Genomic DNA, 14,933 nt, shown 5'->3' with positions numbered 1-14,933 from the left:
TGATCATGAAGTCAGTTAATTGAGACCATCAAGGAAAATTCATTTAAAAAAAAAATAAAAATAAAGGCCACTCGCATGAGTATGCTGTTGCGTTAGTATTCTATGACCACTATACTCTAACTGAAAAAAGTAATATTAATGTGTTACGTGGGATGTCTTTCGTAATAAATAGATACTAAAACAGCATATAAAAACTTACATAAAAAAGATACTTAGAAATACATGTCTAATTTCATATTTAGTATATTGCAATGCAATTTAATATCAATATGCAATATCAATGAGGCCTTCTCTTATTTATTGGTTCACACGTCCATAATTCTATTAATAAAAACTATCACCTTATTTCAAAATAAATTTCATGATTTAACTGCCAAAATTAAACTATAATATTTTACAACCTACTTTTTATTGATATGATACTTTATTACTGTGAATTGAAGTGTGAGTAAATTGAATATTTATGATTACGTAGTCAATCCTGCGTATGATATACCTAAAGAGAAACCTATGGAAAAATCTTTGATGCATATTGGTGGAACCGAAAAAATCAATATGTAACCGAAATTTAAATTTATAGGATATTGTTGCTTCATATTATTTAATTACATACTGAACCCATATGCTATTGTATAAAATCTATACCTATAACAAAAATTAAATCATACTTTGTACCTAAAAGATATATGAAAAAAAAAACTATTATATGACAAACTAAAACAATGATTGTTATATTTTTGTCGGTGCGTTTGTGCGCGCTAAAGAATCGACAATCAACGCAAGAGAAAGTTGTAGAAAAGCTGTCTTAAATTCCTAGCATAATTTTTTATTCCAGGCCAGGAATAAATAATTTTAAAAACTAGTGTTAGATAGAAATAAAAAAATACTTTCTAATTTAGTAAAGAGATATTTTGATTATATTGACTTTTCTGAATTATTGAGCGGCTAGCATCTACGAGCATAATAACTAGGAATTAGGAGCAGATTGTTTGTGAATTGATTACATGTTATAGTTCTTAATACCCAATAAGAATGCCTGGCTATGAAAACCGTCGCAATAATGCAGTGTATGAACGTAATTATACCATCTACTGTATTCATTGCAACACCATGCAAGTAGATAAGTAGGTATATTACTTTTGTATAACTGGATATAATGTCCAATGAACTTGTATAATAATGATAGCGCATTATTATATTTACAGTTCGAAATATTTTAAAGGTGAATAAAAAAATGTCGTAGTAGATTTGTGCGCGATAGTAGTATGGATGGATGAATGGATGTTTGTTACTCTTTCACGCAAAAACTACTGAACGGATTTTGATAAAAATTCACAGCAATATAGCTTATACACAGAATAAGACATAGGCTATAAATTTTATGCCTGTGAAACCGCGAACACAGCTAGTTTTACTATATAACTATTTTATTTTTATTTTAAATCAACTAGACGTGCAAGTTTTTTTTTTATAGTATTGTCTACCGCTTCTTTTCTGGTGACATCCTTTTAGCCTATTTTTTTATACTGCACTAGGTGTTATTTACTTTTTTTAAATAAAAGGTACACTTTCCTATTTGTAATATTAATATGGAAGTGGCTTAGGTCAATGAATAAAATTTCCCAGAGGAATATATAAAGGAGGAAATATAAATTACCTTCAGTTTCTCCTACAATCCCATGTTATTTTTTTCTGAAGCAACTAGGTACCATATGATTTAACATCAAACATGCAGGTACTGGTTGCTTAATAACTAATCATTTTAATTTAGATATTGGTTAAAAACTGACAACAATTACAAATCGTCTAGGGTATCGCTGGTCTGTGATGTGAATCTATTTGATTTATAGATTTAGAAATTCTAATTTTGTTTTCAGAATGTTCCTTGGCAACGTTCGGGACAGGAGCTAGCGAACAACGAATACCATTAGTCTATTTACCACTAAAAGGCCAAATTATCCACCCCTCCAAAGAAATTACCTTCAAAGGTAAGATTACATGTTAGTAACTGGCTGTACCTATATTATGTCACTCACATTGTTCATACAAAACTATTAGATTAGAAAACTCATATTTGTACATAGACCAAAATTTATTGTAATAAAAAAAATGTGTTGCTGAAATAAAGATATTATATCCTGATTATAGATGTAGGTAACTGCTTATCCTGCAACAATAAAAAGATTTGTTATCATTTTTTCATAGGTGCAGGATGTAATAGGTATAACGTTTTTGCATAGAAAATCTGATCTACATTTGGTGAGGAAATTTGCCCAAAGCCACCTAAGCAGCGAAATTATTAAGACTATCACAAAGAGTATGAGTTTTCTAAACTTCAGATAGATAGTAGATATATGGACATACTTACGTTCTAGATGTCAAGACTCCAATCTGTGCAGTCTCAGGCGCTCAATTCCTCACACGCAAAGGATTTTTGGATCTACGTAATACTCTTGACGCCGATGTGCCCTTCAATTTGTTCCGTGACGAGGGTAGAACATTTCTACAGGTACTTAATAAAATCTTGCACATTATAATGATAACTTCTTTTATTTTATTTATTATTAAAAACATTTGTATTGAGAAATATGATATCGTTTAAGAAAAATTTAAGTATTTATAGCAGTTTCCTAGTAACTATTACACAAGCTCTGCTTACCTTGGAGCTAGATGGCGCTGTGTAAATTGCCATGGGTTAATATTATGTATATAATATTTGTTTTGACTTATCTACAATATGTTCCAAATCATATCTTTATGGAGTCTGGATATAAAGAGCATTTTTTATTTAATTGTGGAATGACGAGCATGACAGGGTAACAAGGTGACAGCCCATCAGATGGTAAGTTGTAACCGTCGTCTGTATATGTAAATAGCAATGCGGATATCACGTTTGTTTGAGACGACCATGGTACGCATGTGTTACATTCTGCAGGACTATTATGTTATATCTCTTATCCTGTAATTTCACTGCCGAAACTGCACCCTTCGACCGAAACTCAGCTTACAAATCAAACTGCTTACCGAGTTAAACTTAAATATGTAGACAGGTGTTGGTACGCACGCAGATTTGAGATTTTTACAATGTATGAGATTTTTTACAAAGACTGCCTGAAAATGCAATATTAGCTTTAAAAAGTACTAAAATATGCTTTGTTCCAAGATTTTAAACCATTTTATGGGTTTCCAGTGGAGCGGCGAAGACGATGTACGTGGTCGTATGACGGGCCGCGTCATAGTGGTGCGATTGCTGTGCCGTGACGTGGCATCTCCGCCATCCTCGCCGCTCGATCTACGTGGCGTGTTCACACCCTGTGTCGCCTTCAAAGTTCAAGGATCACCGCCTATGTCTGCATCCAGTATGTTAATTTATATAAATATAACCAACAATTCATCAATCGTATTAAATATTAAAATAATTCAAAGTTAGTAGAAATTAATCAACGATCACTAGGGCGATCAAAATACTTCCATCTAAGTCAACTACTACAACTAATAAATGAGCGAACCGGGCTCTACTAGACTCGCAATATTAAACTACACGATGATAAAAGTTAGTATATTCAATATAGATACATAATGCCCCACCCCTCACACTGTATAATATTTTGCTTTCATTTAAATTATAAAAAGTTAAACTGGAAACGAAATTTTGTTCAGACAATATGTACCATTATCTCACACTTACCCTAAAATTCTTATACGCGATAATTTTTTTTCTGTGTGCAATAAAGAGTTTTTTTTATTATTATATAATTGTATAGAAAGCAATTTTGCTCCATATTTCCAGATGTTACTGAAGTCCAGTTCGCACCCAATGCACATACGTCGGAAGGATCAAACACATCAGGACTTAGTATTACAGAATATGTCGCTATTGGCATCAGCTCGCTTCTGCTTGGACTCATTTATGTTGCTTCAGTTTTTCTATATCTGCACATTCGCAAACGTCGAAGAGCAGCTTCTAATGAAGGCACTATTAACAGATTAAAGGGCATAAAAAAGAAAGATGGATCTATAATAACCGAACGTGATATCGTTCGTGTAAAAAACGAAATCATTCAATCCTTACCTAGTACTCTAGGTCAAGATAATGGAATAGTCAAGAAAAACCCTCTCTTAAACATACCCAGACAGTTTCATGAAGTAAAAAGTTTTCCTAGTGACTCGGGAAGTAACATATCTGATTCTGAAGATTTTGGTGACAGTAGTGTTAAAAGTGAAGATCACGTATTTAATGTAAGTTAATTAATACGTTTTATTTTATAAATTACGAATAAATGTTACATAAAATTTAAGTAATATACTATATTAATTAATATATCAATATATTTCAGAACCAAATAACGTCAGCAGTAGTACATCATGATGAGATAACACCTAAAACTGATACTGCTGAATTTAATCATCGAGACGAATCAAATATTGAACGGCTTCCAGATGAACATGTTTCTATTGTGGAAACGACAGAAGATCGAGAGATTGCACGACCAGTTGGCACTACTCGACGTAAACTTTATTTTAATCCGGCTTATTTTGACCCACAGTTGATGGCGGTAAGGACTAATATTATTAATATATATTCCTTGTAAATTTGAAGTGGATTATAATGAAATTTATAATTTTAATATTTTCAGGAACCTCCAGCTGCTGCATTAGAGTTCCTAGTAAAAATTAGAGAAGTAATAGCTATTGCCAAACACAAAATGGCAGCTAAACGCTTTCAACCAATTCTAAATCATATACCCGAAGAAGAAACTTACACGTCTATTGGAAACAGCATAGATATATATCAAGGTCTTGGTAGTCAAAGAAGCGGAAGTGCCATTAGTCTTAAGAGAGAAAATAGTAGAAAGAAAACTGCAAACTGTATAGGTTGTCCCGGTTGCAAAACTAATAATGGAAGTGATATACAGAACTTACTGAAATATGACATGCCTTCTTGTATGAACTGTATGCGAGGCAAAGGTGATAAACAAAATAGCATTCGAAAGTGGCTCGAAAATATACCAACAGGAAAGCAACAAACACATCAAAGCGAATTTATTATAGCGCTTCCAGTTACTGACAGACACAAAATACGAAAACAGAATAGTTTTTCAAATGCTGAATCTATTCATCAGAAAGATACGTCCCTGCGTAAACATTCTTCTATGTCTAATATATCCGTTAAATCTGAACCAGCACTTAGAAACTATAATATCCCTCTTCCTGAATTCAATAGTACAGAGTGTCAGCATAAATATAACCAATATGGCCAATCTGTTTCGTGTATGGATAATATTAAACATCACAATCAGACTGATTATCGCACAGGTAGCTTGAGAAATAATGCTCTAGCTAATCAACGACGAAATAGATTTATGACAAATAAAAATTCATTACCGGATATGGTCAACGATACTTTGGATGATTGTTCAAAAAGTTATAATCATAGTAGTTCAGACGAGGAAAGATTTAATGATAAAACTTCTAATAGTGCCAAAACCAATGTCCTTCCCAAACGAAATTGTGATAGCCCCAACGGCAACGATTACGAAACAGACAGTCTTGAAAGAACTTCAGTACAAAAAAGGATATCAACACCTACTGATTATATTGAAATTCCTTCTTCACAAGCTAGTCCCAGTTTAAGCAACGCATTACCACTTGAAGAGGAACTCACCATGAGGAATGCCGTATATAAAACACATTCCAGTAGTAACAGCAACACTCCATCTCCACAAAGAGATGTAGGAATTGATCAAAACCATTACGAAACAATTGAAAAAATAAAAACAAAAACTAACGGTAAACATAGTAATACCAATATTAATCAAAAGAATGATTATAGTTTAGTAAGTGAAGTATACGTTAATAATAATTATAATTTTGGTAGTACACCTACCTCACCAAGTGGTTCTGATTGTTCTATGGGAAGTAGAAAATTGGTTTCAAAAATCAATAATCATATTGAAGGTAAACCAGGCTGCTTAACTATAGAAGTTGTAGATCCACCTGAAAATTATATTAAAATACATGAATCCGATGGTTTTGAGCCTGACACACTTGACAGAAAGCATCCAAAACATAAACAAATTGTAGATAATATTCAGTGTAACAAGAACCATTTCTTAAATAATGAAGAGAACAAGACTTCTTCATCCAATCAAAGAATACAACTAAGAAGCAGTGGTACTTTTAAAAAACCAAATCAAAAGGCAGAAAATAAGCCAAAATTTAATAGCTTGAGAAATGAATATGAAAATCGCAAAAATGGTCACGAGCGTACGAAGTTAGTAACAAATGCGTTTAGTGGACCAAAAAGTTTAGATGAGACGGAAAAGACTATTGAAGATCTCGAAGATTGGGCCACAGAAGAGGGGCGCATATTAACCTTGGAACTGAGACATTCTAAAAGACAACGCCAATGTACACCACCCACAATTAAACAACTAAAGAGTTTAGCACGACCAGACATTCTTCCTCCTTTACCGCCTACAGAAGACAATCCAATTTATGAACAACCAGCTTACCCGCCACGGAAAGTCGAAATCGAAACACATTCTAGATCACAATCAAAAAACGTGAGTAACAGAACCCTCAACCCAAGAATAATTAGTAATATCACAACCGACTCCTTATCGAGTAACGCAAATTCTATACCTCAAAAACTAGATATTGCACCTTCCGACAGTCTACTGAGAGCTTCTGACCCATTACAATTGTCGGAGCATGAAAAAATGGAAGTAACAAATAAAAAAAGTGATGACTTTTGCAGGAATTCAAATAGCAGACCATCAGGGCGCAGTAGTAGTTGTGGCATTAATTCTAATACTTTTGTAAGGGGATCAAAGGAAGAGATACAATCAAAGCCACGTTTTAAAAGAAAAAAAGGTAAAAGTACAGAAGATTGTGGATATTTAAGCAGTGATTCTATGAGTTCGAGACAACAGGTTCAGAAAAAAAATATTGTTACTCCTAAAACGGTTAGTTGTAGTGAAAGTGATGAGACTGAAAATGAAGCTAGAAGTGAATCTGGTGCCGAAAGTATAGAAACACATTCAGTTTATTTTGGTAGTTTTAGAAAACTCCAAATAAATATTGAAAACAACAATGGGAATGACGTAAAAAGTGAAAAAGGCAGTGGTAAAAAAATTAAACGTTCTAAAGATTCTATATAAAGAGACCATTTATACTTTAAAAAATAGTGCAATAAATTTAACAAACTATGTGCAATATGATATGTGCAATAAAATTCGTGTATATATATTTTTACAATAATACTAGTTATAATAAGTAAGTGTTCCATACCTCTATATCAAGGATAACATTATAATAATATTGTATAAGATAAATAGGTAATACATAATCGTAGCATATAAATAACAAATGGCCGGACGTGCAATGCAATTGTAGTATAGTTTAGTATAAAATAAACCACAGGTTCATAATATTAGCAACAGTACTCACTTAAAATATTAATTAAGTTCTATAAAATAATCTGTTATTGTGCTATATTATTGTTTTTGTTTAGTTTATTATTATAATTATATGTAAATACCTAATGAAGAGTCAGGCGGCATAATTAGGCTTCCTAGTACCTGACAATGTAAGTGCTCCAAAGGGATTTCATTTACTGTTTTTAGCAGGCGCCCTCTGTTAGAGCACAGGTTAATATGGTTTTGGCATTCGACGTTGGTTGGGAACAAACAATCTTTTTATCAAATTAGGTGTTATTTTGCAGAGATCCATTTGTTTAATTGCAGAAACTTGACCGCCTCTACTGGATGCATTACTACCTTCTCTATTATCTGACTCCGACCGTCACTGAATCTACACCAACATTACGACATGAGTTTCGCCTCTGAACGAAGCTTCTTAGGACAATAAATAGAGGTACGATATAGCTTGTAAGTCTAGTGTTGACTGTTCGGCGACCAGGATACGACTAAACAAAACACTAATAGAGAAGGCTAGTGTGTGTATTTGTTAAGTGTTTATTTTAAAATGTATATTTATATATATATATCACTTAACTTCCGTAAAACAATAATCATTGATTGTACTCAATAACAATATTGACTTACGAGATTACAGGCATAGGAGAATGGACTGATTGTTTGTTACCAACAGTCAGGGTTCCTCTTTCGGTTGTGGTGAAATATCTACTTGTTAATTTAAGTATTTATACATACTAATACATGTTTATATAGTATCATATGCATTAATATAATACCAAAATATAGTCATACCTATACAGGGTAAAAAAGCTAGCTGGGAAGTAAATATTTTTGATATTGAATATTAATTATATCTACTTTATGATACAAATGCAATAAAAACTACTTTTATTATTAGAATATTGTGTTAAAACATTTTCACCTTGATGGGGATTACAGGGGCATTATTTAATCCCACCCTGGTGATGTTATTATACTATTAGGCATAGAATTATTTTTTATTGAACAAGTAGCACGTTATCAAGGTTGTGTATAGTATTATTCATTATAAAACGGAATATTTTGTGATAGATTTTTTTAAACCTACTGATTTATAAACATGTGCAATCATCAGGATGCCTGTAATAGGTAAATATATGTACTAAAAAGATTATTACTATTAATATTCCGTAATAAATCTGTAAAATTGAAAAAAAAAATTAAATATAATAGTGTAATAACTAGATAATCTAATAAAAACTAAATAAAAAGTTATTACGGTCTATGAACCTGATCATACGGAACTATCATATGTAACTGCTTTTCAGGTATCGATAAGTTGTGTCATTATTTCTTATAATATATCTTCACATTAAATATACGAATTAATTATGCAGTTTCCATATATATTTTGTAAACAGTATGCATAATGTAGCTGATGAAACGGTGCTAATTAGTTAATAAATAATACAGGTTATTTGTAGATTCTAAAAGATTTCTTTATTCCTTACTTTGTTAAATAAGTTTTTAATTTTATTTATTTATTATTACAACCACGTGTTATTTTCATAGACGTAGCCAGGAATACTTTTTATTCTGAAAATACGATTTTATAACGATAACATATATTGTTAAGTATTATGGGGGAAAATAAAAAGAAACTAAATTTTTCTTTCCTATCCACTACCCATTCCCTTCTCAATAATATTCTAGCTACGCCTATTTTTTTACATATTGTTCATGTTATTATAATTTATAAACTATTAGATAATAATATAAATAAATGCTCAATAATTATTAGGTAAAATAATATATTTCGTTAGATTTACATATAAAATTTAAATATCCTAGATAGAAATTTAATAAGTACTATACTCGCTTTATAATTTATACCTACATCTTATATTTACTTAATAAACAGTCTTACGATTTTCATATTTTCATATGATACCTAGACTTTTGTAATATACATAAATTAATCCATATACATATAAAGTACACACTCCCTCTTCATGTAATAAACAATGTATTTACTGAGAATCTTATAATCTACAATTTTTTTAACATTTTGGCTTAGAGTACCTGCCAAAAGTTAGTTAATGCCAATTGTCACTGCTAAGTTATAGTTTACTATAAAATAAAGGCGTATCAATCTTAGTGAGTATATACACCCTTAAAACATCATTTTTCTCTACTAATTAATTAATAATATTATAGCCGGTAATAAAATTAATAATAAAATAAATGAAAATTGTACTTTCCAAAGGTTTGTCTCAAAAAATATCCTACAAAACCAATCTCCAATGGCTACTAAAGTATCATAGGACCAATACGAAAGTGTTATATATATAAGAAAAATACAATATTTATACAATAATAGATATATGGAATGTGTAACAGATGCTTTTTTTGTGATATTGGTAATTCTTGAATAACAATGACACTACTAAGTTTGGTCATATAATCTAATTTAAATGTATTGTTTAGAATTACCATCATCATTAGAAGGCATATTTTCAAATGAGAAACAGAAATAAATACGTGGTAATAATTTATATGGTATTTTAATTTTATGATAACTTCATATTAAATTGTAACACAGCAAACTTTAAAAAAATATGTAAATATCACATATATAAATCACAAATGTGGAGATCAAGATACTTGATTATATAAATGATATGGTGGTAATGTTTTTTTGTAGTATGTGGCGACACTCCATTATATGCATATACGAAATGAACAACAAGTCATCCTAAGACGTCCATAATACCAGTCTTGCGTTGCCATTCTGGAGAACTAAGATTTTATGCCTCTTTACCCTGTAATCTACGTGTTGAATTAGCCATTTACATATGAGTCTAATAATCACATATTCTTAATTAATGACTTAAATCAACTGCCATATCTTCAGAATCAGAATCTGAAACAGACTTAGCACGATTCCTTAAATGCCCTATTCCCCTGTTCTCTTCTTCTAGCATATTTTTTCTTAACTCTAGAAAATTGGAGGTACCCATAGCTAAAACATCAATTTCCTTTCCAATCTTCTGTTGTACTTCTGGTATTTTGGTTTCATTCATTTTTACCATACAACCATCAAGATGTTCTAACAACAGACTAGTTTGATTCAACATAGCAGAAGCATATTCCATGTAACCCGATTTTTGGGAATCTTTAACAAATAATGCCTCGTTATACTTAGCCAACTCATCAGTTTTAGCAATTATTCTGTGTTCATGAGTAGTTATTATGATTTTGTAGGGTATTGCATCATGGATAAAATGTATAAGAGATATTATTTGATCAGGTGACCTGGAAAAGATAAAATTTCATCATATTAGAATTAATCATAATAGAAAAGAAGTGTACTAAAAGCACATATCAATGTTTGTCTCTGTTAAAACAGTAGTAGCAAATCTGCTATGAGTGAGCAATATAATGCTCATGCACAGGCTCCATCCTCAACCACCACTGGTCGACGTCAAACATTGCGTCGATGACGGCATCACACAATCGACCAGTGAGAATCACCGCTCATCACGCGACACATAAGAGCAACAATAAAAAGGGTGGAAACTCCACCCCTATGTAATTTAAACTTAAAGATTCTTGCAATAAACACTTTATGAGAAGAGGTCACACAAGTTTCATTTAAAAACACTCTTCCTTACCAAAAAACAAATTAACAGTCTCATATCATTATTTAAAATAAATTAATAACAATATCAAAACTATTAAATCAATAGTCTATTTGATATCCCGGTAAAATGTTATTGAGCTTTCTGCAGACTTCAAACAAATAGTAATTGGTGCTGCTGCATACAGGTAAACAGAGCTAATGGCACCAACTTGAATAAAATAGAAATTAAACACAAACATACTGTCACCACTGTTATATTAATGGGGTAGTCAGAAGCATGTCCACTATCAATGCTGTTGTAATAATATTAAAATAAATATTCTTATTCCAAACATTCTAATGAATGCGCTTACTAGCACATGGGTTTGCTAAGTGCCGTGCCAAACAATTGGCAATTCATTTTTAATATTCTTTTATAATTAGGGTATTTTATGTCAAAGCAATGATTGAAAAACTAAAATTACAACAAATCAACAAACACCCATTACTTTCTTTTTACTAAAATAAAATCCTAAATATAATATTTATAAATGGAGTATGATTACTACACATCCTAGTAAAAATATATATTCTATTACCAAGGTAGGCTATAAAAAGTCATCTACCTGGATAACTCAGTTTCATCTATTTCAGCTACCAAGAAACTTGCATTGTGAGCTGTTTTAGGGTCAGATTATACAGTGAAATTTAAGGAGAAAGAGGCATGACATCATAATGCTCTGAAATGGTAATGCATGAGTGGTATTATTAGCCATACCACTTTGTACCAACTTGAAAGCCATTCAAATTACATTAAAAATATATGTATAGTAATACCTTGCATAAACTGTGAAATCATAACCATATTGCTGTATACACTTCTTTTCAGTTGGAAAAACAACCATAACACTATTGAGGATATGGTATGGAGAACTTCTATGTACAATAACATTTGATGCATTTTGTATTTGCTCCATGCCCAGGAATGCACAAAATGTATCTGGCATACTCAATTCTGGTTCTTCATCTGCCTTAATGTAACGCAATATTAAATCAAATTTTTGTGTTGTTGACAATATTGATAATACAGCATAGTAGTCTGAAATGATAATGATTTATAACATCAATAGATTTTATTAAAACAGCTGTTTATTGGAAATAACAATACAATATGCAAAAATATTAAATAAGTAATTCTTAAATCTTTATATATGTAGCATCAGTCTAATAATACACTACTTCTGTTTACCCAAACAAGTCTTAAAAGTAAGAATAATGATTAGCAAACAATGGTGAAGGAAAGTGAAAATATTGAAATTGGGCATACCATCTATACATATAAATAAAATTGGTGTGACTGTTTGCAATATTGAAATAACCGTCTTTTACTACATGCATATAAATAGGGTACATAAACCAAATTAACATTTTTTTAAATTTTTGTCTATCTGTCAGTCTGTTTGTTCCGGCTAATCTCTGAAAAGGCTGGACCGATTTTGACGGAACTGTTTTTGGAAGGTAGCTAATGTAATAAGGAGTAACTTAGGCTACTTTTATTTAAAAAAAATAAAGTTAAAATCCATGCAGACAAAGTCGCAGGACCAGCTAGTTTCAATATAAGTATACACTCACAGTATCAAATGGTATCATTTATAAAATTAGTAATAGTCTATTAAGAACAGCAGCTGTTGATTTCTATCCAAGGTAAAAAGAAGCAGAAGTGTTTTAGTCTAGTTCAGAAAAGTTTTCACAGAGATATAAGTAGGTACTTATATTCTAACATCTGGTAAGCCACTTGTTTTTTAAAATGCAATAGCTATAATTAACATAACATATTGAAATTAAATAAAATATATCATAACAAAATACCTAGAGTATGACTAGAAAGAACATCAAACTGTTCTCCCATGGCATCCAAGGCAGATATAGAGACACAGTCAAAAGGCAGGATATGTTCCTTTCCTTCTCTCTTATACACCATCGCACCACTGATGTCGATACGACTTGTATCATTATCCTTGATTTCCTTTACATCTATTACAGCAACAACTGCAAACTCCTTATTAGTTTTAACAATTTGCATTTTACTTTCCAACCAAAATGGTTCATAATTTATTCTTTCAAATAATTTTGTGGTATAAACAAGAGATGGTCTACTTGTAGAATGTAGCAGAATATGCACATTTTCCATAAGTCTGAAAAACACACAATAAATAACTTGGTTACATTAAAAAATATAAAGATTTAACAATAAAATAACTAATATAACATTAGTTAAGTTATTGACAGTAAAATGACATATAAATGCAGTAAAGTAAATAATTCCATTTAATAACTCCACTTATGATGTTTTTGTTGAAGTACCATTCACTAGTTCATGTTACATCACATATGTATAAATGCTAGTCATATTTAGGGATGTTAATGTAGATCCACAAAATATCAAATGAATATAATATAAAAAATAGTGCACACATACATTCATACAAACTTTTGCATTTATAACATCAGCAGGATGTTGTCATGTAATCAAAGTAATGTTTCTAGTTGCAGAGCAGTGAAGAATGGTTTCATGAGGATTGCAGACAATTTTGTCTGCACTATCCATGAAACCATGAATGTTATGTGTTCAAATATTTAACTTGCAATGTTTATAAATAGCTATTAGAAAAAAATACTTACTCTTCATTGTTATTTATAATTTCAAATATAATGATAATATTCTTATTACACATTTTAATCCATGGTGTACATGTTTTAATCTTAAATGCACCTGCCATCTGAAACATAAACACAAAAACTAAATAAGAGACCATCTGTTAACTGTAGAATATAATACCAATTAAATATTTAAAGTCATAATTAATACTTACATCTTTAGACCCGCTCTTGAATACAGATTCATCCAAATTTGGGTTAATTTTTTGATACATCATTAATGCGGTTAATTGGCGTAAATTTAGTAGTTCTGTGTGTACATTTTCATTACATTTTACAATATATTTAGTTTCAATTAATTTCCGGTTCAGTTCAGTTATGATAGGCAAAGTCTCTTCAGCATGTATGCTTGAGAGCAATAAAGCTCGATCACCAAGACTTTCAAACTTGTCATCAAAGATCATAGGCACAGCATCATCTTTACAAATAATTTTTAAACTTGCTTGGCCTAAGCAAGTTGAATCCTCTATATCGTATCGCTCGACATTATTCACTATCCGGTGAACAACCAAACAATTGCTTCTTTTGAAAATTATCACACTATCATCAACTGCTACTAAATAGTATATTTCACAAGCGTTGTTTCTGAGTATTTTGATTTCCGTAGGTTTTGATTTGCAATTGAAAAATGCTTCTTTAATTATTTCTCGTTGGTATAATTCTTTTATTTCACCAGAATTTGTACAAATTATTACATCAATACGATTATCATCTCTAGGATGGTTATCATAATATACAAAACAGGCAATATCATTAATTATAGAAGCCGGTACCAACCTCACTAGATCTTGTCGAACATTATCAGGAATTTGCAACATTTTTAACAACACAGAATAAATACAATTTAAATTCTAATTAGTTTATATGTTACTCTTAATTTTTATTTCTGTTGGTTATTACAAATACATACTTATATTAAAAAAATAATAACAAATAAACTATTACAAAACCACCACATCCCGCGCTTATTTGACATTAATGGAAGTAGAAATAGACAGCATATACAATGACGTTGGCATTGATATTCTTTAACAAGACATCATTCGAAAGTGTAGATGTTCTTTTAACGTAACTGAAATGTAAACTTAGTATGCACTTTATATATATATATACCTACATATATACTATTGTTATTAGTTAGAATAAAAGAAAAAATATATTTTTCATTTAGT

At 30.8% G+C, this 14,933-nt stretch overlaps 2 protein-coding genes across 5 annotated transcripts in view; one reads left to right on the top strand and one right to left on the bottom strand.

Annotated features, from left to right (window-relative positions):
- LOC131853764 (uncharacterized) overlaps nt 1-7,266 on the top strand; it is a 54,709-nt gene extending 47,443 nt beyond the window's left edge. For 3 of the 4 annotated variants that reach the window (XM_059204795.1, XM_059204796.1, XM_059204797.1), the window contains 6 exons: nt 1,878-1,988; nt 2,376-2,509; nt 3,191-3,359; nt 3,791-4,239; nt 4,338-4,556; nt 4,638-7,266. In XM_059204795.1, the coding sequence (XP_059060778.1) occupies nt 1,878-1,988; nt 2,376-2,509; nt 3,191-3,359; nt 3,791-4,239; nt 4,338-4,556; nt 4,638-7,163 (3,608 nt within the window). In that variant the 3' untranslated portion in view covers nt 7,164-7,266. The remainder of the gene's footprint in view (nt 1-1,877; nt 1,989-2,375; nt 2,510-3,190; nt 3,360-3,790; nt 4,240-4,337; nt 4,557-4,637) is intronic. The other variant, XM_059204798.1, reaches the window with a different exon arrangement.
- A 2,906-nt stretch (nt 7,267-10,172) lies between these two features.
- LOC131853763 (uncharacterized) lies at nt 10,173-14,724 on the bottom strand. Its single transcript, XM_059204794.1, has 5 exons — nt 13,917-14,724; nt 13,726-13,823; nt 12,913-13,238; nt 11,881-12,142; nt 10,173-10,736 (listed from the first exon to the last, which is right to left on the bottom strand). Exons 1-5 carry the CDS (start codon nt 14,577-14,579, stop codon nt 10,304-10,306), a joined length of 1,782 nt encoding a protein of 593 aa, XP_059060777.1. The 5' UTR covers nt 14,580-14,724; the 3' UTR covers nt 10,173-10,303.
- Between the last annotated feature and the right edge of the window lie 209 nt (nt 14,725-14,933).

Source organism: Achroia grisella, unplaced genomic scaffold (assembly GCF_030625045.1).
Source record: "Achroia grisella isolate CSIRO2021 unplaced genomic scaffold, CSIRO_AGI_Agris_v1 utg906, whole genome shotgun sequence".
NCBI lineage: Eukaryota > Metazoa > Arthropoda > Insecta > Lepidoptera > Pyralidae > Achroia > Achroia grisella.
Note: the sequence above shows the minus strand (reverse complement) of the source record. Positions and strands in the feature narration are given on the sequence as shown.

Bases quoted from the DNA above. Each gene is read 5' to 3' on its own strand.
- LOC131853763 (XM_059204794.1), bottom strand. From the start codon at position 14,579: ATGTTGCAAATTCCTGATAATGTTCGACAAGATCTAGTGAGGTTGGTA. The intron at 13,239-13,725 runs GTAAGTATTTTT...TGTGTTTTTCAG, and splicing joins ATTATAAATAACAATGAAGA to ACTTATGGAAAATGTGCATA. The intron at 10,737-11,880 runs GTATTACTATAC...TATCTTTTCCAG, and splicing joins GATTTCACAGTTTATGCAAG to GTCACCTGATCAAATAATAT.